Source organism: Erythranthe guttata, chromosome 8 (genome assembly GCF_056151865.1).
Source record: "Erythranthe guttata isolate IM_541 chromosome 8, IM_541, whole genome shotgun sequence".
Classification (NCBI taxonomy): domain Eukaryota; kingdom Viridiplantae; phylum Streptophyta; class Magnoliopsida; order Lamiales; family Phrymaceae; genus Erythranthe; species Erythranthe guttata.
Genome location: NC_142540.1, coordinates 4,490,695 through 4,518,689, shown reverse-complemented (window position 1 = coordinate 4,518,689; position 27,995 = coordinate 4,490,695). Strand labels below are relative to the sequence as shown.

Sequence of the window (27,995 nt, the reverse complement as noted above, 5' to 3'; positions counted from 1 at the left end):
AATGATATTCACAACCAAGAAAAATATAACTTAAAAAATTATACAACATAGTAATGTATATTAATAGACAAATAATCATCTAGATTTATTTTGTTGATATGACTTGAATTTAGAAACATATTAAATGATTAATGATATATCTACATATATTCTATATTTTTTATGATTTTATATTAATATTTAAAGAACTAATTCGATTATATATGTTCTTCTATGTTCTTATCTTACTATAGTTTATTAGAAATAATTTTAATAATAGAATATTCCATCCACTAAATAAAAGAGCCTCTATTAAGGCTTTGTTTTGTTTGATTCGTTAAATTAAATCTTGTATTAAATTTTTAATTCTGGTATTAAATATAAATTTTCTAAAAAGTCTTTTAATTAATAAAATTAAGATATTGTTTTAAGAATAAAATTGTATTTTTCTCTTTCAATCACCCCTACAAAATTAATCGCAGGAGGGGCGCTACTAATTCAATAGCATTTATATGCGGGCTTCAAACATAGTAGCGGACTTGACTAAATACGAATTTCATTAACCAAACATCTTACTAACCCCTACTATTTAGTTAATAGAGCTTAATAGCACTAAGCAAACGAGGCCTAAAGATAATCAGAATGAGTGTAATGAGATGAATTATGAGGTTGAGGGATGAAAAAGAAAAAAAAAAAAAAAAAACAAGAAAAACATAAAGAAGTAAAGCGGAATTAAATAATAAGATGAAGGACTAATTTGATAATTCGATAATGTTCTTCTTCTTTCTCAAAAATTGGTAAACAATAACACCAACCCTGGACCCGTTGGAGGGTGTATCTGTGTGTAAAACGTCAACGTCAAAATACTTGTTAGCTTTTTTGAAGAATGCCGATTCCTTTTTCCATCTCTTCAGATGTCCCATCACGAACACCATTTTCCGATCAGTTCCCAGCATGAAGAATTTTAGGGTTTCGAGCAGTGGTTCGTAGAGGTGGTCGTGGTACACTACGTCGGAGCCTAGGATCAGATCGTACTGATCTCTGCCGCCGATGGCTTCCATGTCCTTTTTCTCCCCCCATTGGAGGGCCGCCACTTCGACTGCGCCGCCGTGGGGTTCGAAGATTCCGGCGTTGGCGGCGACGTTGAACTGCAGGTTGGGAAGCGCGTGGGGGAGATCTGTGGCTGTGACTTTAGCCCCCAGTAAGGCGGCGGCGGCGATCCCGACGATGCCGGTGCCGGATCCGAGCTCGAGAATGCGGAGGCGGCGGTGCGGGGTGATGAGCGTGGAGGAGAGTGGGGAGGCGGTGGTGCTAGGGTGGTGGTGGAGTTTGTGGCGGTCGAGGAGGGTTACGAGGGTGGCGGCGGCGGGCCAGAGCTGGAAGGAGATGCCTTGTGAGGGGAATTGCCGGATGGTTATGGTTGAATCGATCGAATCGAGGCGGTAGGTCTGCTCTTGGTGTTGACTTTCTGGAAGGTTTGTTGTGGTGGCGGTGGCGGTGGTTGGTAAACAGAGCGGCGGCGCGTCAGGGTTAGACATTTGGATGAATCCGAGAATTTCACGGTGTGTTGCCTTGTGGCCCATTAAGTATTGACGGTCATAGAATATTCCGTTGTTAAAATTATTCTTGATAAATTATGATTTTTTTTTTCAATAAATAATACTTTTTTTTTTAATTTAAAATAAATCTGAAGAAGCAAGGCAACCAACACCAAAAAAAGTTGTCCCGGTTATATTCATCAGATTATGAAAAGCCTAACAAAACCAATTCATTCCACAACAGGAAATTTATTAAAACAAATATAATACATAATAGTAATTAAAGATCAAATTGATATGAGATTAAATTAGGTAATATCTTCTATAGGAATTGAGGTTGGACTCGAAAATCAAACGAAAAACTTGATGTAGCGAAAAGTCGAAGCAAAATGAAACGCATGCAAGGGGTCATATGAACACTACACTATATATTTTTTTTTTAACGCATAAGAAGCATTATAAGTTACGATTGTTCCTTGATATCTTGAATCACCGCATGTGCAGCATTACGCCCGGGGGCGCCCATCACCCCGCCCCCTGGGTGGGCCCCGCTCCCGCACAAGTACAAACCTTGTAGTGGGGTCCGGTAATTTGACCTAACATCCAAAATGATCACAATATTAATACTAATATTTATTTTTTCCATCAATAGAGAGAAGCATACGAAAAACCCGAATACATTACCATCCTTTCACAGGCCGCATAAGAAACAAGGAATCTAGTCCCATACTACCATGCAAGATATGTCCTCCTGTCGTAACATTGCAACGACTTTAAATAATCAGGTTCAAGTAAGACGAATGTACGTATTATCTAGTAAAATACAACTTCTACGAAGCTTAAATGAAGATTTTATGGAGTAAGAATCTTCGTTTTAACAAGGTTTGCCAAAAGTATAAATTAGCGACATGCGGAATTCTGAAAACACTTGCATGATTCAAACAAATTTCCAGCACGTGTATGTGACGATTAGAAGTTAGTGTAACAACTATATATTATTGTTCTTTGTACAGAAGGGTAAAACATCGAGCTTTAGTCCGGAAGGAAAATTGCAGTATTACCTGTCAAACCAATTATCCTCTCAAGGTCTGGTGGAGTTAACATGTCGTAACCAATCACCGAGGAACTAAAGCCGGGGGCATATTCGTCAATTAAGTTGAAGCATCTTTGAGCAAATGATTCCTGTGCCACACAATGTTATTGTCATGTGAAACATTATTTTTCAGAAAATAGAGCGTCGGAAGAAAATTTTAAATTAAAAAAAATATATTTCATAATTTCAAACGAGCGCAAGTAAAATTACAGTATCCACTCACTCTGTATTCGGGATCTTCCCAGCTGCCTTCACTAGGTTTATAAGGGGTGTACTGAATAAATAGGTTAACGACATGTTTCCCTGTATGGAATTACTAAAAAATATTATGACGAAGCTGTGCGGAAGATTCTAGAAGGGCACGGTAACAGTGACATCAAGAAGTAAACAACTACAGACCTTTTTTTTTCTTTTGTGTGTATATATATATATATATATATATATATATATATATATATATATATATATATCCGCGAAAGTAAAGAGATATAATAAACATAAAGTACCAGGTGGAGAAATAGTCTTATCCAATACAGAAGGAATTGTCATCTCGATAACAGGTCTTCGAGATGGTATCCCATTTACAGAATCCCGCCAAGCAGAGTCAATTTCCTCCATACTGGTTCAGACAACAAATTTCACGACAGTCAACTTCATCAACCAAAATAGTTACAAGTACAAGTGGATATATTGTTTCACTTAAAAAAATATGTGCTAAAAAATAACACGTAAGAAAACAGATGAAAAATAACATGTATTAGTAGTTACAAACAGTTTCGTAGAAATTCCCCATTTCTTGATGTTCGTTGCTGGTTAATAGGCTTAATGTGTGTGTGGAACTATATATATATAACTGAAATATATAATTTACGAAATACCTCTCGGATCCGATGTGAATAGTGCCCGTATGTTGAGGGCCAGCATCAGGACTATTAATCTTGCAGCAATTAAACTGAGGCAATTTGTCCACAGCCAAATTGATTTTCGTAGTTGCCTGTCCAAGAAAAAAAATACACAGAAGAACATGTTTCGGGAACTCGTATATCTTTGAAGAGAAATAAGTTTAGAAACGCTACCATTCATAGGATGAAGAAAAAGTTTACGGAAGTTGTTTCAATGGAGAAATTGTTAATCATTTATTTGACAAGCAGACTTACGGAGGTGTAATCGATGTTCTTGACAGCACCAAGAAAATCATCAGGAAGCACATTGGGTGGCACAAATTCCTGTCAGTAAATGGCACAATCACACAACATCTTTATTGTTGTATCTAATAAGTCTATTTCTATATATATATATATATATATATATATATATATATATATATATATAGAGAGAGAGAGAGAGAGAGAGAGAGAGAGAGAGAGAGAGAGAGAGAATTAAAAGTGCACCGTGAATGTTTTGTATGGGGTTGCATTTGACAAAACAACAGAAGAGCGCACTTTTGTACCATCAGCCAGCAAAACCTGAACAAATTCGATCCCATTTGATAAATAGAAATTGGCACACCTGTAATTGTAAATGAGAAAGCTCATGCATTAACACTTACCCCCGATACTCTGCCCGAATCCTCAATCATCAAATTCGATACCTATAGAAAAGAAAAACCGTGTTTTATCGAAGATAATTCTTCGCATAACGTAATGGTAACAAGTTCGATTATTAACTACTGGAGCTGCATGATCACTTTATCAGTAAATGCGATTTTTGAATTATGATGCACCAAATATAAACGGCATTAATAATCGTAAAATAAAATATGATTTAAGTCTCCAGATACTTACTTGAGCTTCGGTGGCTATGGTAGCACCAGCTTCTGTAGCTGCTTTAGAAATAGCTAAGGACACAGAACCCATCCCACCTTCAACATACCTGAAATTTTACTCCATTTAACTATGTAACTCATGGCACGAAAACGAGTCTAAAATCGCAATTTTCTTCTCTAAAAGAAGACAGAAAACGGGTCCTGTGCTGGAATTAATTTACTGTGACCTTTTTACCATCATTAAAAAAGATACTCACGACCAAATTCCACGATCACCATCAGTTTGTCCCATTATATGATGCAGCAAAACATATCCACTTCCAGGTGTACTCACACTTCCCTATTGCAATCCGGATTTTTTTTTTATATTATTATTTTGTCAATGTCAATGTGTGAATGCGCTCTATAACATAAGGTACAGATCGAAGATAAATCGTACCGCTGATCCTATAACTGCATCGGTTCCAAGTGTTGCCTTCAGCACATCACTCTGTCAATTATAAAGTCCATAACAAAAGTTAAGGAGCAGTTTCGCACGTAAGAGAAATAAAATTTAGTGTCGTTAAATTTCCGCATTATAACAATTCAAAGCAACTTCACTTATACTTCCGAAAAATGTAAGCAACCAAAGTATCAAATTGAGGATGTTTTAGTCTTTTCCAAGGATGAACTCACGAAATATAAACGAATAAAGTTGAGGATCACTAAAGCATTTGATTTATAGTAACAAAATGTCGTGTGCTACCTCAAACCAATTATTTAAGACCTTCGATGCAGGAGCCAGTAAAAGGTCCATAAAATCCCTGAAAATCAATAACAGCAAATGAGTGAAGTAACGAAAGTTACAAGGATATATTTGTCATCGAGTAAGAAAAATCAAGAAGGCTAAGTGAAACACTTACAGGAGCTCCTTTTGCCCCATAGCAACCGCTCGTTGCATCAAATGACCCCAAAAAACTGACTTGTGTAGATTATCCTTCATACGAGCTTTTAAAGATGCAATTCGTTGCATCTTTTCAGGCGGAGCTGAATCCATAAGTGGGTCCATGAATTTACAGAAGCTCTCTAGAAGATTCTCGTACCTATATAAAACATAACAAATTGAAACAAGGAAGATGTTGCGTAATTTGCAGTCTAGTAATAACATTTCAAAGACCTTCAAATTTATCGTTTGTAAAGTAACGAATTCCATCGAGTTATCGTACTGGAGAATTGCATCGTTGAACTTTGTCGCAAGTTTATTCAATCACAATCGGAACTATAATGCAACATTTTAATTTATGATCATAAAATACACATCTAGCATATGGTTATTAATCAACTGTCAATAATTAAACTTTGCCATTTGGGGTAAATAAATTAACATATTAGTTTATGAAAGAAGGGGTAAAAAGGGAAAATGTACTTAGGGTAAGCATCGGCATCTTTTTTGGAGAATTTGGAAATCTCAGAATAGTTAAGTTTATTATCAGGACCAAGGAGAAGGTAACGGCCGTCAATACACGGAGTGAACGACGACGGACTCCTCTTCAACATTTTCAATCCATGTTTCGCCAATTCCAATTCCCTGTTTTTAACGGAGGAAATTAAAAAAAAAAAAAAATTAAACATGAATCCGCCATTAACGGAGACAAATTAAGCGAGACAAGAGAAATAAAATAAGAGTGACGGACTCGATGACGGCGGGGCGGAGGAGGCTCTGCAGGTAGCTACAGCGAGAAAACTTGAATCCAGGGATGAGCTCCTCCGTCACGGCGGCGCCGCCGATGACGTGGCGGCGCTCGAGGACTGCGACGGAGAGACCTGAGCGGGCGAGATATGCGGCGGCGGTGAGGCCGTTGTGGCCGCCGCCAATGACGAGCGCGTCCCATTTCTTCTCCGTCAAGAGGCGCGTGGACTTCGCCGCCGAAATGCATGTGCTCAGGCGCCGCCGCCACATTCTGGAAGTGTTTAGGAGAGAGAGAAAGAGGGTGACTGATGGTGAGCAGGAGACAGGGGATCTTCATTTATTGTTTATTGCTGTTTTCAAGCTTATATTAAAGTCACTTTATTAATTCAAAAGTTTTTTCCTTGATTTGAATTATTTGAAATATCTTTCTTATTAGAAAAAAATTACTTTTATGGGTTTTATAAATATTTGTACTAAATGGACTAATATGCATGAAATTAAAAATAAAACTTGAAATCCAAAATAATATACAGGAAAAACTCTATAAATTAATGGGTAAATTACAATCATCTCTGAGGTATATAAAATTACGAACTCCTCTTGTTTGGGTAATTATAATAACCCCTCAACTACAAATTTTCTTAACATGTTCATCTTTGCGGTTTCAAATTTAGTGGAATCTTTTTTATTATATGAAATATTATCACTTTTGTACCCGTTTTATCCCATTCGAGCTCTACATTTTGAAGCAAGGTGATCATAAGATGTGTTTTTTGGTTTGTATAAATCAGATTTTGTTGCATCAAAAACTGTATTTTTATACAAAACGAATACAAACTAGAGCACATCCCACAAAGTCTAGATGATTATGTTGAATTTGATACCATAAGGGTGGATGTGTAACAAGATTCATAGTTGAGAGGGTAGATATAATTATCCAAACAAGATGGAGTTTTTTGTAATTTGATAATACCTCAGGCGGGTGGTTGTAATTTACCCTAAATTAATATAATTTGCACCAATAAATTTTTATTAGTTTAGTTAAATATTAAAAAAAATCAATAAATTAATAATTACTAATTTATACATGAATTAATAACTTATTAGTTTATAAAACTGTTATTATTATTTTCAATAATACATTTTAATTTTTTTATGGACTGACCGGTAGATGGTGAAATCGTCGAAAACCTACAAAATCTAATTAATGAATTGATTTTATTGTAACAAAATGGACGTTGATATCTATTGAACTACTCTGAAGAAACCGTAACTTCAGAGAGGTTGACCGACGAACAAATAATTGAGAGCATCATGAGAACCAATAAAGATGATGAATTTGAAGTGATAGTTCTACTACAAAGCTCGTTTCTCATACATGAGCTCTTAAAGCAATAATATTGTGGACAAAATATACTTCACCCCCAACAAATTTTCCATGTTAGCACTTTTCCCCCTAAAAATTAAAAAAAAAATTGATTGCGCCCTCCTTTAAAATATTATTTTGGTTGCACTTTGCCCCAGAAGACATTTGTTAGTGGATATTGTGCAACAAAAATTAAAACAATGTACAAAAAGATAATATTTTTAAGGGGTAATGTGTAACAAAAATGTATTTATGCTCGTCGTGTCCTTTATATAGACTTTGACTCCACAAGAAATTGAACAAAAAGCCGCGGAATTGGCCTATTTCTTGCGCGTACCAATTGAAGTCTGTTGAGAAAAGGAACTGGGCTGAAAAACGAATGCGTTCCTATCAAAATATCAATAATATTCATTCCTTAAAGTACTTCTTTCGGTAATTCATCAAAAGGAGACACTTGTTTAGAATTTGATGACTGGAGATATCTGAAAATAATATTTTTGATTATTTATTTCTTCATTTGAATTTTAAGTAGAGTCTTAGTCTATTTATGTATTCTTTCTAGATTCTAACAAAATCAAAAATCAAATAAATTTATATGTTTGATACCTTATCTCGAACTCATGTTTGAAAGAAATATTCAATCACATCAAGTCGACAAATGAAGTGGGTTTAATTAAAAATTCACAGGTGAAAAATGGCAAAAAGAAAGCATTCACTCATACAAAGGGGCAATGTGCAACAAAAATACTCAAATGCCGATTAATAATCCATTAAATATTTACTATCCCGGCAATGTGCAAAAGAATAACATTTTAAAGGGGGACATTCACTTTTTCAAATTTTGAGGGGTAAAGTGTGAAAATTAGAAATTTTTAGGGGATGATGTGCAATTTGCCCTAATATTAATGATATTATACATTTATCGCGTCGAGATTATGTATAATTGCAGATAAGACTCCTTCATATTCGGAATACTACGTATACCTAAAGATGTTGTGTATAACTAAAATTACGAGTAATGTTGTGTGCACAAAAGATTTTCAGCGAATATGAAGGTAAATCACAAACAAATGTATATTTTGATTCAATAAAATATTTTTTTTTGATAATATTTACATGTATATCAATTGTTCAAAGTTTTCGCTCGTTTTATTTTATCCAAAAAAAAATTGATCCCGTGCATCGCACGGGTGAATTACTATTACTACATGTACCTGATTACCTAACATTTATCTATTGACCATTGATTCTTTGTTACATTTGACCAAATATCAAATACATTATAATATCCTTCCTTATAAGGTCTAATTAAATATTGGACACTTATATTAAAAAAAGAAAAAGAAAATAGAATTTTTTTTTTAATGTCATATAATAAAATGACATTATTTTACCAGTCTCGTTCACCTCGCACTAATATTTCATTTCGTCAATGATTTTTCGGTGGTGTTTGCAAAAGCTTTTTGAAAGTGATTAAAAGTTTCTTTTTATTCATAATTTGTTGTCAGGTGTTTGCAAAATCAACTTTTGCTTTTACTCCTCTAAAAATAATCTGTTTTAAGCTATTTTTCTAAAAACACTCATAACTCTGCCTTTTCTATTTAATATCATTTTCCGGAATAATTGCAAAAACCCCCAACTTTTAGAAATAAACACTTAAAACTGACTTCACAATCACTAACTCCTGCTTTTAAATAAGGGTAAATTACACTCACACCTCTGAGGTATGCTTAAATAACTTTAAGGTCCCTGTGGTATCGGTAATTACACTCACCCCCTTGAAACGTAGTTATAAACTCTAATGGGATAATGCATTAGATACGTTATTACGATAGAGTTCTAACGGACTATTGGTTTCAGGAAGTGGTGGAGACAACAAAGAGTTATGGGTGATTTAAGAAATATTGGGGAAACCATGTCACCCCATAACTCTCCATAACTCTATGTTATCTCCACCACTAGCTAAAAGTAATAGTGCATTAGAACCCTATCGGAATAATGTATCCAATGCATTATCCCGTTAGGGTTTCTAAGTACGTTTCAGGGGGTGAGTGTAATTATTGATACCATAGGGACCTTAAAATTATTTAAGCATACCTCAGAAGTGTGAGTGTAATTTACCTTTTAAATAATTATTTGCAAACACCACCTTCCTTCTCTCAAAAAAATATACTAAAGTAAGAATGAGATCTCTAATTATTGAAATTTATGCATGCATATTTAATTTAAACCTCAAATGAATCAATTTAAGTATATAATCATAAAATTCAACGGTATATGAGCTTGCCCAATTATGGGTACTTGTTCTTGAACTACAAAACAATGGGGGGTAAAACCGAATTATCCAAAAATTAGAGGACTAAAAAGTGAGAAGTTATTAGTTTAAAAAATGAGTTAGATAGAGCCATCAAATTATTCGTAGCGGCCTTTATTCTCATTTCCCGCATCTGCGCTCTGCTTATCTTCGAAGCTAACCGCGAAGCCGCCGGAAGAGATGGATGCCGCCGGCAACTTCTCTCCGAAGAACAAGGATTTTGAGGTTTTCCCCACACATTCTCTCTCTACGTTTCTCTTTCTCTCTCTATCTATGTATATGTGTATAGTTTAAAACTGTTAATGAGTTAAATCTATAGTATATTGAATGCCGCCTCGGCGATTTTGCTTAACATTTTTGGTCGATTTTCTGCGTTTTGAAAGATAATATTAGGTTCTTCGTCGAAGGCTCGTCGAGAAATTCTAGCTGAAATGGGGTACGAGTTCACCATCGTGGTGCGTTCCTCACCGTTCATTATTTTTTTCAAATTGATTCTCGTTGTATATAAAAATAATACTGCTAATTTCTGGTATCGTATCCTCATTGTGTGATTTCATTTGAGTGTGCATTTGGATTGAATGATTCGAAACGAAAGCATTTGAGATTTAGTCCAATTGGGAATGATTTTGAAATGACTCGAACTGGAAATCATTTTGAAATCCACTAAAGTTCCTTAAAAAAAATTTAAGAAATTAGAGCTATGGATTTGAAATTCTTTGTCAAATAACTCGATTAAACTCAAAACGTGTCGATTTTGGCGTAAGAGAAAAAAACTGTATGGCTTCAATTCATGGATTTTAGATAAATGCCAACATACTCGTATATGCTTCTTGTTACACTTAAAATTTTATCAATTTAAGGGATGTTGGATTAGATTTTCTCCGATCCCGTCTCTTTAGTATATTCAAACATATGAGATAATGCTTAAAAATCAAGCTTTAAAGTGCTTCATTTGCATGCTAAGTGCTTCAGTTTGAGAATATGAGATGATGCTTAAAAGATCATATCCGAGGTGATCTCTAATGGTTTATAGTAATTAAACTGCAATAATCATTTTTAGTTTTGAGTTGCACGTACAATTACATTTGTAAATTTGGAGGTTCGACTGTTAAGAGTGTTCGAGGGAGCATAAAATATAATTATACGTCTTAAATATATGTGGTGAAACTCCATTAACCCTTTCACTTATCCGTAATCACTTATCGGTACTCGTTGAGATTTTCCTTTAGTCATTATAAAACTAAATTTTGAATTATCTGACATATAGACTGCAGATATAGACGAGAAAAGTATCAGGAAGGAAAAGCCGGAAGACCTTGTGATGACCCTAGCTGAGGCAAAGGTGTATAAAACTTGCATACAATATAAAATTAACTTGCTCGAAGTTACTGAAAATTTTCGTTTCTGTGTTTGCGGCATGAAATTGAATTTTATCTTTAATTTTTTTTTACATTTTAGGCTGATGCTATTATGATGAAGCTCGGGAGCAATAACCAATTGGAGGAGATATCACGCCCTACACTGCTAATTACTGCAGACACAGTATGCTTATATATTCCCCTTCTATCGTTTTTTCTCGATTTATCCACGGGTTTGTCTGTTTGTTTTTCACTACATCACGAGGCATTGTGAAAGAGTTTGAAAATCGAATTTCTTGATTTTGATTATGTGGTCCGATGTGTGTCCAAATCTAGAAGCTAGGCCTTAATTTATATAATTTTTTTTTTGAATTAGGCTCGATCTTGGGCTTGAGGTATAGGGTATATTCCCCATGAAATTGTATGAAACCGACATTTATGTTGTATATCCTTTTTCCTTCTTGTTCAACATTGAGCGTACACTAAATAAGATACGGCGAGTAAATATACAGTAGGTTTCTTGATTCTAATGGCCTACTCTTGGTTGAAAATAGATTATTTGAAGTTAAGTCTTACGTCCATCTAATTGGTATCGAGGTGGTGGTGTATCAAGGGGTTATCAGAGAAAAGCCGACAAGTGAAAAAGAAGCACGACAGTTCATTAGAGGTTTGCTCTCTAATTTTTCTTTATTTTTTTAATATTTCTTATTTTTTGTAAACGACGGCTAGCTAAGCCTGCGAATATGAATTACGTTACAGACTATTCTGGCGGTTCTGCCAGCGTTGTGGGATCGATACTCGTAACCAATCTGGTGACAGGTAGTAGAAAAGGAGGATGGGAGAGTGCAGAGGTATTTCACTGATGCTATTCCATATGATCTTAAAGTGCATACATATTGTATAACTGGATACATAATTATATAATCGGAATCTATAAACGAGGTGTTCCTGTAATAACTTAGAGGTATTTGGCTAGATTAATTTGAAAGATCTTATATGCTTATAAGATGTTTTTGGAGCTTATAAGATATTAGATCTTATTTTAAAATTATGAACCATGTGAAAATATTCACCTCACATTTCTACATGAAACTATTTAATAAGTAACTGGAGAAGCTCTTAACTTGTATAAAGTTAAAGTGGAAAAGCTGATTTAAAATTCTAACTTGTACTGCAGGTTTATTTTCTAGACATACCAGATGAAGTGATCGATAGCCTGGTAATTTACTTTTAAATTAAAGCCGAGTACTTTTATCGTTTTACTGGAGTAGTAATTGTATCTAATTTTGCGCTTTAGATTGAGGAGGGAATAACTTTTAACGTTGCTGGAGGATTGATGCTCGAACATCCACTCATTTTGCCCTTGGTAGACACATTGGTTAGTCTCTCGTTAGTAAAGATTGTACAGAGATTTTCTTCATCGAGCATACTGTGGAAAACGAAAACGAACTCGTATGAAATATAAGTGTTTGATGCAATGTTTTTTTTTTTTTTGCAGGTAGGGACTGTTGATTGTGTAATGGGACTTTCAAAAACTCTGGCGGAGAAGCTCATAAACGAAGTCCTGTAGAAGAAGCCTATCTTTTCGTCGCAATCGAATTTGGTGAAAGGAAAATCAAGATTCTTTGTATATTATATTATTGGCCATCAGGCCCAACTTTTAGGAATCATCACTATTTGTTCTTTTTTGAATATTCTGTAATGTTGTTGAATAAATTGCTTGTGAGATGGAAAACTAATCCTTGTTTACTTCTAAGAAATAGTAATTTAATTAGGTATAGTAAGATCCCGTTTGGTTGACAAGATAAGATTAGCCAAGATAAGATTAAATAATCTAATGAGATCCACTTATTTTATTGGAGGTTGAAATGCTCAAAAAAATAACTTATTAGAAGGCAAGATAAGCCAAGATAAGGCAAAATAAGCCATAATTATATAATTTTGACGGGTCGACTCGGCAATTTATTGAGGATAACGAACATCAAATTAAGTCCAACTATTTAGTTGATCATTGCTTATCTTGGCAACCAAACGGGGCCTAATTGTAATATAGAAAGAAAAATAAGATACTGAGTAAGATGTATTCATCAGGGACTTGTTTTTTACGGTTTGAAAATTACTATTTACGATTTATAACAAAAAACATTTTATCTCTCCAAAACCCCAAAACTTCCCAAAAATATCCAAAAACCCCCCAAAATGCGTTAAAGTCCAACTTGGGCGCCCATTCATGCAGTGCCTGCCCAAGTTGGGCGTGCAAGCTGCATTTGGGTGCCCGAGTTGGGAGTCCAGTGCATTTTTTTTTAATTAAACGCCCAAGATAGGCGCCCAAGGCGTACGAACGCTAGTACACGCGATGGGCGCCTATCTTGGGCGTTCCAACATATTCTTGCGAAAAAATTGCAGGACTTTTTAACATGAAATTGGTTCCGTAATCGACCTACCCAATGCATATTACACATAAAAGAGTCGAATTACCTCAAAAAATCGAAGCCCAACCTTTCTTCAAGCTTGATTTCGAATTTTCGATTTTCGATTGTTTTTTTGCTATTTGCAGTTTGGGGGGTTTTTGTATTTTTTTGGGAAGTTTTGGGGTTTTAGAGAAATAAAGTGTTTTTTGTTATAAACGGTAAATAGCAATTTTCAAACTGTAAAAAACATCATATTCAATAACAAGGTAAGAGAGTACAATTACCATTTGGGTTAGAATTGTCAAACAAGTAGTTGGTCAGGATACTACTATCTAGCATTGGAAATTTGACGAATCAAATCGGATATTTTTTTAAAAGTTTCGTTTTATTTCGGAAGTGACAAACTAACTCTAATTCCTTCCAAAAAAATGGGAAAATATGATGTGGGAATTTCAGAAATTGGAATGAAAGAACTTTTTCCAAAATCGGAAATTTCGGATCAAAATCAACGGAGTTCGATAATTCCAAGTCTTAGTCACTTCAAATGGAAATGACATAGTGATATTGATGTTATAAGTGTAATTTTCGGTCAATGTCGAAATTTACGGAATTATTTTCGCAAACTAAAATTGGATCGAAAATGTGATCATCATTTATATTCCAATTCTGAATCCAAAAAAATCAATTTGGAAACTGGAATTTCAGTTCACGTCCAGTTAAATTCCGATAATTCCCAGAATTGGAAAATTTCGGATCGTAACCGGAGAAATCAAAATTCAGTTCCAATTTCCATTCCGAACAACCATGGGTGAAAATGTCATTACATATATTAAATATATGTAAAAAATAATACTCATGAATTTATTTATTTATTTTCTTTTTAATAGAAGGAAGAATTCAGAATAAAGTACAACTATAATAATTTTCTAAAAATAAAATAAGAAAAAACCAACTAAAATCCCAACGAGGAACTGAGAGTTAGTAAACCCCCTCCTCCATTTAACCCAAAATTAGCCGATCGAATATAATCTTTTCAACCTCCACTCCGTAGAACTTTGATTTCGTCGAAACCGGGTATGATTTACTGTAATCGTTACTATTTCTTGTTTCTGAAGCTCCGAAACAAACACGAAAGAGGGATATATGTTTTTCCTTTCGTTTTTTCAGACATTTCTTGTTGACGGGAATTCAAATTCTGACTTGTAATTTATGTTAATTGTCTGATTCTTGTTTTCTGGTTGATAAATTATGAAGATTCTCATAAGAGTTGTGGCTATCGCATTTTTTCAGTTTACTTCCAGTTATTTTGTCTTCAGAGAGAATGGCATGTACACAAAGTGTTTGAGAAAATGCGTATGTGAGATGTTATGCCAGTTCATTTAAATAGAGCCCTTATTAAGTTATGATTGGTATTTATTTATTTATTTACGAGGATGGGTATTGCGTAGATGCTATTGGATTCCTCTCAGATAAGCTTTGGGTAGTTCAGATTTTGAGAAAGGATCATTAGGCGTCGCGGGAGTTGAGAAATGCTAGATGAAATTCAAAATTCTGATTTTGTTGCAAAGCGAAAGAACTCGTTAATTTTCTACAGTTATCTCTTTTGACTGCTAAATTTCATGAAATTAAGTTATGCACTTGCCCTTAAAACTGAGATGTACAATTTTTTTTTTTGTAATTAAGTTTGGTACATTGGGGGGTTTCTTGTAACTCAATGATTATTTCAAGATTTATTTTTTAGAGTAACAAGAATATGCTCAAGGTTGTGGAATTTGGTGAGGTATTGCTTTGCTTGAATTGATTAAATCTCCTGATTGGTATGAATGCTAACTTTCGTTTACTTTTGTTGCAATTAACTAGAATTTTCGTAATCTAAATTAAACTATTTTTTAATGGCTTTAATCTATTAGAAATTACTCGTTTGATGTTCAAATTTTGTTGTGAAACTAAGTTACTATCATTGACTTTGTATATGTATGTTTTGTACATTTGACAAATGGTATTATAATTGATAACTCAATGAGACTTGTGCCCTTTTTTTTTACCCAAATTGTAACGGTACTTTTTTCACGAGGAGCTCACAACTGTGAGATCATTTCATGAAGTTGATTACACTCGATTAGTAGATACTTTTTAGTCTAATTTACTATTAATGAAATCCAAACTTTCTTCTTTCCCTAGATGCAGCATAGCCTCGGCAGAATGAAAAAGAAAAAAAAATGTTGTTGCTGGAAAATTCCTTACCACAGACTTCTTTACATCTGCTGTATACATACATGTTCACAGCATCTAGCCACCCGTCATTGTTCGTTTATGATATGAAACATATTATATAATGTATACTAACCAAAATTTCAGTATTATTCTGCTGGTAATTGGAGAAGATCAAGAATATTTTTAGGAAATATATTATTCTGCTGGCTTTTTATTCCGTTGAATCCCATATAACTGATTGTCTAACTAAAGAGGGTTGTAGTTATTTCGCTCGATTTTATCAAATTTATGTGATTGTAGTTTGTGAACACATATCCACAATGCCCATCACTTCTTCTGCATTTGCAGACGTTGCAGTTTTGCTAAAATGTTAATTTCTTGAATGTATTTTCAGGTGATATATATCCATATATAGATATTCTTGTAGGGAGATGGAAGCAAAATTCTTTCGATTTCTGAAGATAGTTGGAGTTGGTTTCAAAGCGAGAGCAGAAGCAGAAGGGCGTCTGTTGTACCTGAAACTCGGTTACAGCCACGAAGTAGAATTGACGGTACCGCCAGCTGTGCGTGTGTTTTGCTTCAAAAACAATGTCGTGTGCTGCACCGGAATCGACAAGGGAAGGGTGAATCAATTTGCCGCTGCTGTTAGGAGCTGTAAGCCGCCAGAAGTTTACAAAGGCAAAGGCATTATGTACACTGATGAAGTTATCAAGAAAAAGGAGGGAAAAAGATCTAAATAAACTCTACTGTTGCTTCAAGTGCTTTTGCTCACTTTCGACTTTTTTTCTTTATAATTTTTTTCGTTCCGAAAATTCACTTCTCTTATTGAGAATTATAATCCCATGTTTATTTCTTTCTTGTATGTGGGAATGGCTATCCTGAGCTTGGATTTCTATTTTGCTGGGATTGTATTCTTCTTCCCCTTTTGACTTATTTCTTCGTTATTCAAGAAATTCCCTTGTTAGTGCTAAATTATTTCTAGGGTTTTGGTCTCAATTATTATTTTTTTATTATTGTTGTTGCTTATTATTTTTGGTATGATTTATCTGCATGTAAAGTACACTCAAACTCTTACAACCAAGAATAGGCTTAATTGCACTTTGCACCATTGAAATGTACAATTTTAGCATTTTGCACCCTAGAAAAAACTATTAGTACTTTGCATTGGTGATCATTCACATTCCACCGGAGGTAGGTCTTTGATAAAAAAAAAAAGGAATAAGTGGATATTTTTATATAATAAAATTTAATTTTCGAGGGGAAATAAATAATTTAACTTGAAACTTTACACAAGAAGAATAATACTATTGAGTATTGAATATACATCACATACGAAAATATTTATTTTCTCGGTGCAAACTATTACCTTCAACAGTTTCTTTTACCATATTACTGATAAGGAACGTCAAATTGGATTCGAGTTACAAAATAACTATTTAATTCGAAGAAGAGTTATTAATGGACATTGGTGGAAATATCGCAAGAAATTATGGAAAATAAGGGTTTTCGACGAACTCAATTTGTATTTGAGTACGAAACTAACTCTATCTCAAGTGAAACGGCGCAAGGAACAAAACTCATGAGCAAAGCTTATGAATCACGTCAAATTTCAGCAATCCAACGTCGTTTAGACTCCTAAAAGTTCGTTTTTGCTATTTTAGGAAAGTTTTATAAAATTAATATCGGATTAGGATTCCGTATATTGGGTTGTTCCCAAAATTAGAGATCTACTCGAATCAGACTCTAACTTGTTTTTGCCGTTTTTGGTAATTTTTAGTATTTTCTTAGTTTAATTAGGGTTTTCAGTTTTTAGTATAAATAGTTGTCTTAGGACTTTATTTTGAGAAGAATTTCGAATTTTAATAAAATTATTTAGAATTTTCTCTATTTTTCTGGTGGATTCCAGAGTTTTCGGTGAATTCCGAATGTTATTTTGTTCTATAGGGTTAATTCGTATAAATTAATTCTTTACCGTACTTCCGTTTTGCGTCAATTACATAAGAAGAAAAGTTAAGTTCCAAAAGGAAAAAAAATAATCATCAACTTTTATGACCATTCTCAATAAAAGATATATCTATCGAATAATTTCGTGATTTTTGTAAGTAGAATTCTATTTATTGCAATTATATTTTTATCATACAAAATAAAATTTTCATTTGGAAAGACTAATGAAATATGAAATTGTCATCTTAACCTTAAAGTTTAAACCGAGGTGCAATGTGAATGATTTATTACATTTAGAGGGTGATAAATATCACTAATATTTTTCACGGGTGCAAAATAATAAAATATTATATTTCAAGGGTGGAAAGTAGAATTAAGCCCCAACAATACTTTGAACCGTAATATTTTAGTTCCTTGGAACTGGCAATTTGATTTTAATTTAAATTATCTTCATAGATCTTATTACACTCGGAAGCTCTTAACCATGGTTACAAATATCTAAAACAGAAAAGCTAAAATAATATAGAATTCCTTATAAACTATTAATTAAATATTAATACTGAAATTGTAGCAAAATGGTGTGCAAAATATTTGCCCCCATTCCCACCGTTTCATCTCCAAAACCGTAGGCTGTGTTTGGACTTGTGTGCAGCAGATTCTCTCTGCAATAAGCTCAATTTAGCTTTTGCCGAGCTCAGAGAATTAGAGAGAGAGAGAGAGAGAGGAGAGAGAGAGAGAGAATTAGAGAGAGAGAGAGAGAGGAGATGACTCTAGGTCTGATCAACGCCAATCCCGTCGTCCACGCTAAGAAGGAAAGGATCGCTCGCTCCGACGACCCCCACGCCGACGTCGATCCTCTCGAAATCTATGATATCCTTTTTTTTTTTTTTTTTTTTTTTTTTTTAATTCAATCACCCACAATTAATTCTCGGAAATTCTGAGGTGTTTTTTTACTTCGGCTGACAGATGATTACACTTTTTTGATTTCTGAAAGAAAATTCGTGTTCCTTAACTGTAAATTGGTAGCCACATTATGTAAGGGATATAAGAGATCCAGAGCATCCGTATTCTCTGGAGCAGCTGAGTGTGCTTTCTGAGGAGTCCATTACTGTTGACGAGAAGCTCGGCCGCATCTTGTTAGTCTCTCTCTCTCTCTCTCTCTCTCTCTCTCTCTCTCATCATTAATAATCTATTAAGTCATTTGAAATTACAGCTGAATCGAATTTAATTATGATTAATTATTCAATGATTAGTGTAATTACTCTTTGTCAATTATGCTCTGGACTGTAATTAGGCAAAAGCAAAACAGGAAATTTTGGTGGATTTAGGAGGTAGTGATCTTCTGTTCGATAATTTGTTCGATAATTTTCAGGATAATGTTTACTCCGACGATACAACATTGCAGCATGGCGACTGTAATTGGTTTGTGCTTAAGAGAGAAATTGAAGGATCATTTCCCTCCACATTTTAAGGTTACTTCTCTTCTCTGCATCTGTAAACACATTAGGGTTTGTTTAATCGATTGCCTTATCGCTCCTTCATTTGTTTTTTTCTTTTCTTTTCTGGATTTAGTCGATAAAATGTATTTTAATCGCTTTGTCGATCGCTGTGTTTTGCTATACATACGTTTAACTTTACCGTTTTCCTAGTAATAGGGCATGAACGAACTTATAAGTTATAACTGTCGTCAGATTCTGAAGCTCATCTACGAATTGACTGCAATTTTTTTTCCCTTCTTAGAGCTGTCTAATTAATGAAGTTGTTCTTCTCCTATTAAAAACGACATTTGAAAGACACGCGTCGAGTCTTCTTGAGGTAGAAGATTGTTTCGACGTTCTTTCGATAGCTGTATAAATATTAAACTATTAGCAAACGATTGGACGACTTCGCATAAAACGTTCAGATAGTCCCATGAAAAAAAAAACTATGCATATTTAGATATGATAACGTAACCCTTGCAAATTAGCAGCCCCCTCGTATTTTGATATCGAACTCCCGTGTGGCAAATATGACGACATTTCACAAATTTTGATTGAACTGTATCTAACAATCTTATTTCGTTGACGAATCCGAGTATACAGGTAGACATAAAAGTAGCTCCTGGATCACATGCTAATGAAGAATCAGGTCAAATTCTCTCTTTTATTTATTTAATTGTTTATAATACAATATTCGAGTCTAAACCGGTTGAGTTAGTTCTCTCTTTGGTTTCTCGACCGTTGTTTTACAGCTTCTCATGAATCTCGCTTGCTAGAATATTCCCAACTTAATCAGAGCATCTTTTCTTTTTTCTTGTGCAGTTAATAAGCAGTTAAACGATAAAGAAAGAGTGGCTGCAGCATTGGAGAATCCGAACCTTCGCCAACTCGTGGATGAGTGCCTCTACTCGAATGAACTCTAATCATCTCGTACCCTTTGCTCAACAACTTGTACAGTAACTGTTTTCTTGTTATGTCTATGCTAAAATGGAATTAACTGTCTGTATGTTGTACTCGATATGTTTGTGAAATTATTAGTCGTTTCTCAAGTAAACCCTAACCAGCAATTTTACGCCTTTAAAGAACATTGCTCTCTCTGTAATATACAGTCGAAAGACATCTACATTGTGAAAAACCCTCTTGTATATATATATATTCCAAGGAAAAGACCAATTTGTGGAACCAAATGATATAATTTCATTGTACTAAAAGAAATTCAAATAATTATTTAATCGTTATCGGATAATCTGACATAATCCCAGCAAGAAGAATCGGGACAGTCGTTTATATTACACAACAAATACATGTGACAATATTAAAGTACTACAGATTCGTCGATTTTTCACACACATCAGTTGCCGTTCATATTATTCTGGTAACAATCCTTTTGACCTAATCCCCAAAACTTTGCGGTTTTGACATCATCCTGCGCCATCAATCTCGAAAACTCTTCATGGTCGTATTCCAGTGTACCTTCCCCACCAAACTCACTCGGAAGATTCTCAGTATCGAAGAACGTCTTCATTACCTCCAAGCTCTCTTTGTTATTCGGGTATACAAATTTTACTTTCTCAAACGTCTTTTGATCCACAAAATATTTCACAACCTGCAGATTTATTTAGAGATAATAAAATCAAGTAAAAACCGAAAAACCGGATAGTAAAGAGATTAATTAAAGAATCGATTACGTATACTATACCTTCCAAAAGGCGTGAAATATTCTCGGAGGGCTGTAGAGAACGACTATAGCAAGCCTCTCCGGATAGTGGTTCTGCAAAATGTAGATAATATCTCGAGCTGTTTTCATCGGAACGTTTGTGTTCAAAGACCAGCCGTTGAAGTCAATGAGCCACGACATTTGCTCTTGCCCTTCCGGCAGGTTCAGTATTGCATTCTCCATTAGATACACTAAATGACGAATATTGCCCTCGGGCGATGCAGTGTTCTGTTTTTCGTAAGATTTTAAGTAAAATTGTAAATGATGTTAAGACATACAATAGAAAGATGAACTAGCCGAAGATTGTTTATAAATTATAATTTACCTGCTTTCCAGGCCTCATTATAAGGACGGTTCTACCCTTTCGATCGTGAAAATTGGCCTTCGAAACTTTCCCAGTTTCACCTTCGTGTGCTACTTCATGCTGATACATACCACCATTCAAGTTATAACCATTTTCCACACACACACACACACACACAATCACACACCCGCGCGCGCGCAAAAGAAACTCACCCAGCGTATTTCTTCGGGTTTGTATGACGACCTCCACTTAATAGTCTCTTCCAACATCTTTTGGGCTTTGGCAAGATTCCAATTTCGAGCTTCTAGATACCTCCTCAGACACGCATCACTGCAAAATTTTAAGGTTCGACCTGAAACTGGTCCAATAGCATCCCTAAGTTGTACGACCTGTAACAACAAGTATTAGATTCTTTCTGCATGAACGAATACACATTATATCTCTAAACTTCTTAAAATTCCAAAAAAACGAGTTTCGTCTCGTCTCTTTAATATCCAGTTTGCATTTTAACGATTTTAGCATCACTTATACACTACACGCCTACACGTATAACCTTCTCGTGTTACTCGCGATCAAATCACCGAACCAGAACGAAACTTTCTCGGTTTACATGAATACACAAAATCGAAACAACGAACCGTAATTTTCTTTTTAACTAGATCTAGAAAAGGGCAATAAGCTATGATGCATATATATATGCCTTTAAAAGTAAATGCTTCTTGATATGATTATCCTTCTAGTTGTTACCTTTGCATCTCGTTCCGCAGCATTAGTCTCCTCGTTGTTAATCGACTTTCTCCTAAACATGGTAGCTGACAAAATTGACAACAAAAATCATTAAAATCAGGTATAAGCACAAGCAGTTTCTTCAGATCAATAAGCACTTAATTTATATAAAAAAAAAATGGAAAGTAAAATACAACAATCATCGGGACGGTGTTAACTGTTAAAGATGTATTTATTATCTGACTAATCTGAAATTAAGAAACAGAGAGACAAAAGGGAAAAGCGGATCTTCTCAAACCTATAATAGAAAAGGAAAGGCGAAAAGCACTTTTCAGATGGAAAAGCTGTAATCTTAATCTCCTCTTTTAAGCTGAAAAAAACAAGAGAGAGAAAGGGATTTGGTGAAAATGGCGAATCTGTTAGTTTACGTCTGAAAGCGAAGGAGGACCAGCATTCAATTACTCAACTGAACGCTCCGGGGCACACAAGCATGACTTTTTTAGAACCTATTTTTCACGGCATTTATGAGGGTTTAGTATTAGGTTAGAGAGAGAGAGAGAGAGAAAATGGTGACGTTGTACTGAAAGGGGCAGAAGGAGAGAGGAAATGTTGGATCATTTGTACTGTTGGTAGGTGGCGCCGTCGTGGTCGCGGCGGCAGACCGGCGGTGGCTGGACGCTGACGCCTTTTGGTCAGAGATGGACTGCGTAGAGAATCCCGTTTGGCTCCTATTTTAAATAAAAAATTGGGGCCCATTGCGGCGCGGCCGACCACTGAGGTATGTCAAAATTACGAAAAAAAACGTCTTGTTTTGGTAATTACAGTCTTCCCTCATTTTAAATATTTTTACATAAAATTTATGTAAGTATATTTAGTTCGGTAAACGGTATGAAATGTTAGCGTACCGAAATTTCGGTTTGATTTTACCGATTTAACATCCCTAAAGTTACCTGAGGAGGTTTTTCGTAAGATAATACATAGTTGAGGGGTGACTGTAATTATCTAGAAAATAGGGGGTTTTGATAATTTGACCTATTGTAATTTGACCATAACTCAGGGTGGCCGTAATTTGCCATAAATATTATTGATTTTGATTTTTTTTTTTTTACTAATCCTACTATTATATTTTTATATTTTGTAGTAGAATATTATTAAATAAAATACTCCATAGTCTATACGCGACCTGTGAGATTATACACCTGGTAAAATACACCATATGATTTTAATTTTAGATCTACATAAATAATTATTCAGTAAGTACGTATATACATGAGTGTGTGTTATTATGTTTAGATTAATAATGTTAAATCGTAAATCTACATAAATAATTATTCACTAATTAAGTACACATACACAAGAGTGTATGTTATTTTATGTTTAGATCAATAATGTAAAAATACGTAACGTATTTCATCCAAACGTATGTTCTACAAAATCGTTCATACTCGGCATGAACTTTTGTTGGGTCATTCGAATTGACAAAATAGATATTGAAATTTACACGACCAACGAAGTCAAGAAAAAAAAAATCAGGAACCAGTTCGAGGAATTCAACAAAGCAATCTTTTGATAAAACAATTCATACTTTTAGATAATAATTTGGAAGAGAAATTTTCCAATACTATATAATCAGATACATAAATAATCAAAAAATTAAATTTCATGAACAAATATCACATATTTTCACATTGATTAAACACCTAGCTATTTGATCTAATTGGTGCCTAAACCTCTACGTATTTTTTAATTGTGACTTTACACCTATTATTTTTTTGATTAAATATTTTAAGTGCTTTATTAATTGGGATCACTATAACAAATCCCAACTTTTACTTACTTGAATACTGAAAAAAATAAATAATAAATAATTAATAGTAAATTACTTTAATACCCTTAATGAAAATTAAAACCAAAAAAATATTACAAATATTATTTTTCTTTCTTAAATACCAAATAATCAAAAACCCTCAAAAATCATTTCCCTCCTCACTCACAAACTCCTCACCTCCTCCACCTCCTTCTTCTCCCTCCCCCAAAAACCCTCCTAAAAAACCTCAAAACTAATGAAATCAAAACCTTACACAACTAGCAAAATGACGTCAAATGACAATAGAATGGTAGTTTACGAGCAAGGAGAACCCATTAAGGTATGTATTCATGTATTTTTTGAGCTAAAACATCGATTTTGATTTTTTTTTATTAAATCCGCCATCAACTTTCGACACATACAGGTCGAAAATGTGTTTATTTTTCGACATGTATGTGTCGAACAACATAATAATTGATATTATACTCATTTTCGACACTTAAGTGTCGAAAATAGCGGTAAAATTCGACAGTTACCCGTCGAATTTTGCTAATATTTTCGACACTTAAGTGTCGAATTGTTCCCCTATTTTCGACACTTAAGTGTCGAATTTGTCACATGTTTTCGACACCTAAGTGTCTAATTTTTCCCATGTTTTCGACACTTAAGTGTCGAAAATAGGGGACAAATTCGACACTTAGGTGTCGATTTTTTTCCTGTCGCAAATTTACTCGTCTAATATTTTCTCCACTTTTGTGTAGATCGATTGCACCCATTTATTTACCACGTCAGAGAAATTCCCAACAAAAGAAGCTTTAATGGCATGGGTTCGTAAAGTATGTAAAAGAATTGGAATGGTGTTAATGATTGCGGGTTCGAGTGACGGGGATAGAGGACGTAGGACACCGTATGTGATTGTTCGTTGTGAGCGTGGGGGCCTTTATGCTGGCAAGAAGGTATCCAGTGAAGATGATCAAAGACCGGGAAAGAGGAGCACTGGTTCAAAAAAATGCAATTGTCCGTTTAAATTGAAGGGGACAAAAGAACACAAGGATGATGAAAAGGCTGAGTGGAAATTGGATGTTTATGGTGGTATTCACAACCACAACTTGTTTGAAAACTTGCACGGACACTCTTATGCTGGAAGATTATCAAAGGAGCAGACTTCACTTGTTCACACTTTGAAGAAAGCAATGGTCAAACCAAGGGCAATTCTAAGATTATTGAAGGAAAATGACCCGTCTAATGTAACTGGTATGAAGACAGTTTAATATACTATCTCTAAGTTAAATTTGAATGAATTATCTGGGAGATCTCGATTTGTTCGCCAAGTTGAAAGAAGATGTCGAATGTTGTCTGTTTCTATTTTTTTTTTTCTTTGATAAATTGCAATTTTGTATTTTTTTTTTTGTGAAGTTAACCCCAAATCTATTGCAATGTAACATAAAAACCATATTTTAAGTGTTTTTGGACAAAAAAAATAAAAATTTCAAATTATCAAAAAAAAAAAAAATTAAACAAAAAAGTTTCGACAGCTAGCTGTCGAATGTTGTATGTTTCTATTTTTTTTTTTTTTTTGATAAATTGAAATTTTGTATTTTTTTTGTGAAATTAACCCCAAATCTATTGCAATGTAACATAAAAAACATATTCTAAGTGTTTTTGGACAATTTTTTTTTTCAAATTATCAAAAAAAAAAAAATTTGAAACAAAAAAGTTTCGACAGCTAGCTGTCGAATTTTAAGACCAATTCGACAACTAGTTGTCGAATGTTGTCTGTTTCTGTTTTTTTTTTTTTTTTTGATAAATTGCAATTTTGTATTTTTTTGTGCAATTAATCCCAAATCTATTGCAATGTAACATAAAAAAACATATTCTAAGTGCTTTTGGACAAAAAAGAAAAAAAAAATTCAAATTATCAAAAACAATTCCATTTAAAACAATCAAAATCCATATAAAACTAAATTAAAAAAACATGTAAATCAAACAACATCCATCTAAAACAAACAGAATCTCGCATCGGGAAACGATCACGAATAGCCGTGTACGGTGACCATAAAACCTAGTAAAAAAATAGTTTTAGAAACCTACTTAAGTAGTAATAACAAATTATTAAACTCGTATTTTACCTGATCGGGGATCAAATCATCTAATCGAGATCGCAAGTACGACGCTCGTTCATGCATTGAAATAGTCTTTGACTGAGGCTCCCATCGGCTCGCTAATGGCCCCTCGAATTCCGTTTTCAATGTGCCACCCGCCAAATAAGGGAAGTGCTCGTAAATCCATGATTGGAAGAGCGTCAGCCAACCAGCCATCGAGTTCGTTGAATTTTGTGAGGCTGACGAAAGCTCATCGTACAACCGGTAAAGACATGCAGTGCCCCAAGCATACTCACTGATCCGATCCAAATCAGAGATGAGATTTAGATACTCCACGCTTACCATGTTGCCAGTCTTGTCGCACAGTGTAGTACACCCGAGCAAAAATAACAAATACGCCCGAATGGCGTATGTCCTCTTCTCCGCACTGTCTCTCATGGTCACCTTGTTAAATTTAGCCTTTAACCATTCCAGCTTCACCGCTTTCTTCTTGTCTACATCGTCCGGGTACTAACCTAGCAACTCAAACATCAAACTACTGGGCATCGTTTTGGAATCACGATCAAACACTCGCAAGATACAGTACGCCCAACAACTGGAAAACCGACCAACGTACTCACATCATCAAGTGTGATGGTCATCTCTCCAACAGGTAAATGAAATGTGTAGGTAGCTGGCTGCCATCTCTCTATGAAGGCTCTAAGTAGATGGCCGTCCACAGTGTTGTACGATGCTTGTACAACTGACATTAATCGAGCTCTTTGTACTGCCTCTGTAATAAACGGCACCGGCACCCATCCTTTCAAAGTTCCTGTGTGATTTCGAATTCGAAATTCTGAGCCGCGCTCCGAGCGCTCTGGACCTCCGTTCAAGCAATGTGCTTATTAAAATTTGTGCACAATTCCAGTATCTCGGGACCTCAGACCGGTTCGTTGCTCGAATCACCAACTTCTACAGTCGAAGGTAGAGCAGGCACCGGATTCGTTGAGGAAGAACCCTCTCCAGACTTCTTCTTGGTCGTGGGCTTTTTCTTGGTCGTGATTGCCTTGCCCTTGCCCTTATCGGATAATTCCTTCCTCTTCTTACGATTCGAGATAGTCGAAAGTATACGAGGTTCACGTGGTTCTTCCACTGCAAAATAACACACAAATAAAAATAAATATACATAATATAAACACAAGAAAATGAAAATAGGAAAGAAAAAAAATTAATAAATTAATATATATATATATATATATATATATATATATATATATATATATATATATATATCACACATAAAGCATTCGACAGTGTTCTGTCGAATTACCAAACATTAAGTTCAAAGTTTTCAAAACAATCGACAACTAAATGTCGATTTTTGCAGAATTTTCGAAAATTTTGAAAAAATCGACATATACAGGTCGATTATTTTGAACGAAGAACCGACCCACGAATCTCAAATCAATGCTCAAATCGACTGAAATTAGATGCACCCATTACTAATTAACGATCATTCCTACCTAAAACAATCAAATCCTAATTACTCATATGCAAACAATCAAATCCTAAATAAATATTAAAGAAAAAAAAATCGAAAACAAGTATTACTTGTACAACAAAGGCGGCGGCGGCTTGATAACAATAGAGGTTTCAACGGCGGCGGTGTTCGGCGGCGGCGGCGAGGGTTGGAGCGGCGGTGAACGACGGTGGAGAGGAGAAGAAACGGTGGAGGGAATTTGAAAGAAAAAGAGTTTTTTTTTTTTTTTTTTTTGGTTTTAAAATAGGTAATTTCAAAAAAAATTGATATAATTAATATTTTGTATGATTGTCTTTTTATTTTGGTATTAAAGTAAGAAAAAAACTTATAAATATTTACTCAATTGTGATTTTAAACTTGTTATAGTGACCCCTTATTAATTACTTGTATTTTTTAGTTTTTGTTTAGTGTTTATTTTTTCCTCAGTTGTGGCTAATTTCGTTCTATTTTTTTTTTTGTTAATGTGTGTGGACGACTAAAATCGTGGTAAAAAAATATAAAAACCAAATTATTGACCAAGCACGAGGACAATTTTTTCGACCATTTCTAGTTTGATTTTGAAAAAAATCAAAACTCTTGAAAAGTGTAGTCCTTTAAATTAACTTTTTAATTCAATTTGAGTCAGATAACAAAATTCTGCACGAGTCAATTATGTTATATTTTAAGTCACAAGACAATGTTCGTTGATTTA

General features: G+C 34.5%; 7 protein-coding genes across 9 annotated transcripts; 4 read left to right on the top strand and 3 right to left on the bottom strand.

Moving 5' to 3' along the window:
- Window positions 1–622: 622 nt before the first annotated feature.
- Window positions 623–1,660, bottom strand: LOC105954951 (uncharacterized). Its single transcript, XM_012978636.2, has one exon. It carries the CDS (start codon window positions 1,560–1,562, stop codon window positions 732–734), a length of 831 nt encoding a protein of 276 aa, XP_012834090.2. The 5' UTR covers window positions 1,563–1,660; the 3' UTR covers window positions 623–731.
- Window positions 1,661–1,765: 105 nt separating this feature from the next.
- On the bottom strand, window positions 1,766–6,528 carry LOC105954968 (FAD/NAD(P)-binding oxidoreductase family protein). Its single transcript, XM_088821731.1, has 16 exons — window positions 6,049–6,528; window positions 5,781–5,942; window positions 5,278–5,457; window positions 5,121–5,178; window positions 4,815–4,865; window positions 4,633–4,715; window positions 4,395–4,482; window positions 4,160–4,201; window positions 4,002–4,076; window positions 3,768–3,836; window positions 3,489–3,604; window positions 3,117–3,229; window positions 2,834–2,913; window positions 2,579–2,699; window positions 2,202–2,268; window positions 1,766–2,113 (listed from the first exon to the last, which is right to left on the bottom strand). The coding sequence occupies exons 1-16, from the start codon at window positions 6,312–6,314 to the stop codon at window positions 1,981–1,983; spliced, it is 1,704 nt and encodes a 567-aa protein (XP_088677857.1). The 5' UTR covers window positions 6,315–6,528; the 3' UTR covers window positions 1,766–1,980.
- A 3,274-nt stretch (window positions 6,529–9,802) lies between these two features.
- Window positions 9,803–12,842, top strand: LOC105954967 (uncharacterized). The gene is made up of 9 exons (XM_012978654.2): window positions 9,803–9,949; window positions 10,108–10,179; window positions 10,992–11,066; window positions 11,183–11,266; window positions 11,680–11,749; window positions 11,842–11,933; window positions 12,260–12,301; window positions 12,380–12,460; window positions 12,581–12,842. The coding sequence occupies exons 1-9, from the start codon at window positions 9,905–9,907 to the stop codon at window positions 12,650–12,652; spliced, it is 633 nt and encodes a 210-aa protein (XP_012834108.1). The 5' UTR covers window positions 9,803–9,904; the 3' UTR covers window positions 12,653–12,842.
- A 1,586-nt stretch (window positions 12,843–14,428) lies between these two features.
- On the top strand, window positions 14,429–16,679 carry LOC105954966 (ribosomal protein L6 family protein). Its single transcript, XM_012978653.2, has 2 exons — window positions 14,429–14,567; window positions 16,102–16,679. The coding sequence occupies exon 2, from the start codon at window positions 16,139–16,141 to the stop codon at window positions 16,445–16,447; it is 309 nt and encodes a 102-aa protein (XP_012834107.1). The 5' UTR covers window positions 14,429–14,567; window positions 16,102–16,138; the 3' UTR covers window positions 16,448–16,679.
- Window positions 16,680–18,365: 1,686 nt separating this feature from the next.
- Window positions 18,366–20,183, top strand: LOC105954964 (MIP18 family protein (DUF59)). Its single transcript, XM_088821730.1, has 5 exons — window positions 18,366–18,523; window positions 18,684–18,787; window positions 19,024–19,123; window positions 19,733–19,778; window positions 19,952–20,183. Exons 1-5 carry the CDS (start codon window positions 18,416–18,418, stop codon window positions 20,050–20,052), a joined length of 459 nt encoding a protein of 152 aa, XP_088677856.1. The 5' UTR covers window positions 18,366–18,415; the 3' UTR covers window positions 20,053–20,183.
- A 119-nt stretch (window positions 20,184–20,302) lies between these two features.
- Window positions 20,303–22,607, bottom strand: LOC105954963 (uncharacterized). 3 transcript variants are annotated; one of them, XM_012978650.2, is made up of 7 exons: window positions 22,344–22,607; window positions 22,175–22,246; window positions 21,898–21,962; window positions 21,363–21,539; window positions 21,172–21,270; window positions 20,829–21,074; window positions 20,303–20,735 (listed from the first exon to the last, which is right to left on the bottom strand). In XM_012978650.2, the coding sequence occupies exons 3-7, from the start codon at window positions 21,955–21,957 to the stop codon at window positions 20,481–20,483; spliced, it is 837 nt and encodes a 278-aa protein (XP_012834104.2). In that variant the 5' UTR covers window positions 21,958–21,962; window positions 22,175–22,246; window positions 22,344–22,607; the 3' UTR covers window positions 20,303–20,480. The 3 variants fall into 3 exon arrangements, with proteins under 3 accessions (XP_012834104.2, XP_088677855.1, XP_012834105.2); XM_088821729.1 differs by lacking the exons at window positions 22,175–22,246; window positions 22,344–22,607 and adding an exon at window positions 22,074–22,147; XM_012978651.2 differs by lacking the exons at window positions 22,175–22,246; window positions 22,344–22,607 and adding an exon at window positions 22,071–22,142.
- Window positions 22,608–23,969: 1,362 nt separating this feature from the next.
- LOC105954924 (uncharacterized) lies at window positions 23,970–24,954 on the top strand. The gene is made up of 2 exons (XM_012978608.1): window positions 23,970–24,023; window positions 24,445–24,954. The coding sequence occupies exons 1-2, from the start codon at window positions 23,970–23,972 to the stop codon at window positions 24,952–24,954; spliced, it is 564 nt and encodes a 187-aa protein (XP_012834062.1).
- The last annotated feature ends 3,041 nt before the right edge of the window (window positions 24,955–27,995 follow it).

What these genes read in the sequence shown, in the direction of transcription:
- LOC105954951 (XM_012978636.2), bottom strand. Translation starts at nt 1,562, where the DNA reads ATGGGCCACAAGGCAACACACCGTGAAATTCTCGGATTCATCCAAATG.
- LOC105954968 (XM_088821731.1), bottom strand. Translation starts at nt 6,314, where the DNA reads ATGTGGCGGCGGCGCCTGAGCACATGCATTTCGGCGGCGAAGTCCACG. An exon ending in GATGCCGATGCTTACCCTAA is followed by an intron (nt 5,458 to 5,780) that starts GTACATTTTCCC and finishes TGTTTTATATAG; the next exon opens with GTACGAGAATCTTCTAGAGA. An exon ending in CCCCATACAAAACATTCACG is followed by an intron (nt 3,837 to 4,001) that starts GTGCACTTTTAA and finishes ATTTACTGACAG; the next exon opens with GAATTTGTGCCACCCAATGT.
- LOC105954967 (XM_012978654.2), top strand. Translation starts at nt 9,905, where the DNA reads ATGGATGCCGCCGGCAACTTCTCTCCGAAGAACAAGGATTTTGAG. An exon ending in GGTACGAGTTCACCATCGTG is followed by an intron (nt 10,180 to 10,991) that starts GTGCGTTCCTCA and finishes TCTGACATATAG; the next exon opens with ACTGCAGATATAGACGAGAA. An exon ending in TGCCCTTGGTAGACACATTG is followed by an intron (nt 12,461 to 12,580) that starts GTTAGTCTCTCG and finishes TTTTTTTTGCAG; the next exon opens with GTAGGGACTGTTGATTGTGT.
- LOC105954966 (XM_012978653.2), top strand. Translation starts at nt 16,139, where the DNA reads ATGGAAGCAAAATTCTTTCGATTTCTGAAGATAGTTGGAGTTGGTTTC.
- LOC105954964 (XM_088821730.1), top strand. Translation starts at nt 18,416, where the DNA reads ATGACTCTAGGTCTGATCAACGCCAATCCCGTCGTCCACGCTAAGAAG. An exon ending in ATCCTCTCGAAATCTATGAT is followed by an intron (nt 18,524 to 18,683) that starts ATCCTTTTTTTT and finishes TGGTAGCCACAT; the next exon opens with TATGTAAGGGATATAAGAGA. An exon ending in GAGAAGCTCGGCCGCATCTT is followed by an intron (nt 18,788 to 19,023) that starts GTTAGTCTCTCT and finishes GATAATTTTCAG; the next exon opens with GATAATGTTTACTCCGACGA.
- LOC105954963 (XM_012978650.2), bottom strand. Translation starts at nt 21,957, where the DNA reads ATGTTTAGGAGAAAGTCGATTAACAACGAGGAGACTAATGCTGCGGAA. An exon ending in CTGCGGAACGAGATGCAAAG is followed by an intron (nt 21,540 to 21,897) that starts GTAACAACTAGA and finishes TTGTTGTTACAG; the next exon opens with GTCGTACAACTTAGGGATGC. An exon ending in AACCCGAAGAAATACGCTGG is followed by an intron (nt 21,271 to 21,362) that starts GTGAGTTTCTTT and finishes GGTATGTATCAG; the next exon opens with CATGAAGTAGCACACGAAGG.
- LOC105954924 (XM_012978608.1), top strand. Translation starts at nt 23,970, where the DNA reads ATGACGTCAAATGACAATAGAATGGTAGTTTACGAGCAAGGAGAACCC. An exon ending in AGCAAGGAGAACCCATTAAG is followed by an intron (nt 24,024 to 24,444) that starts GTATGTATTCAT and finishes ACTTTTGTGTAG; the next exon opens with ATCGATTGCACCCATTTATT.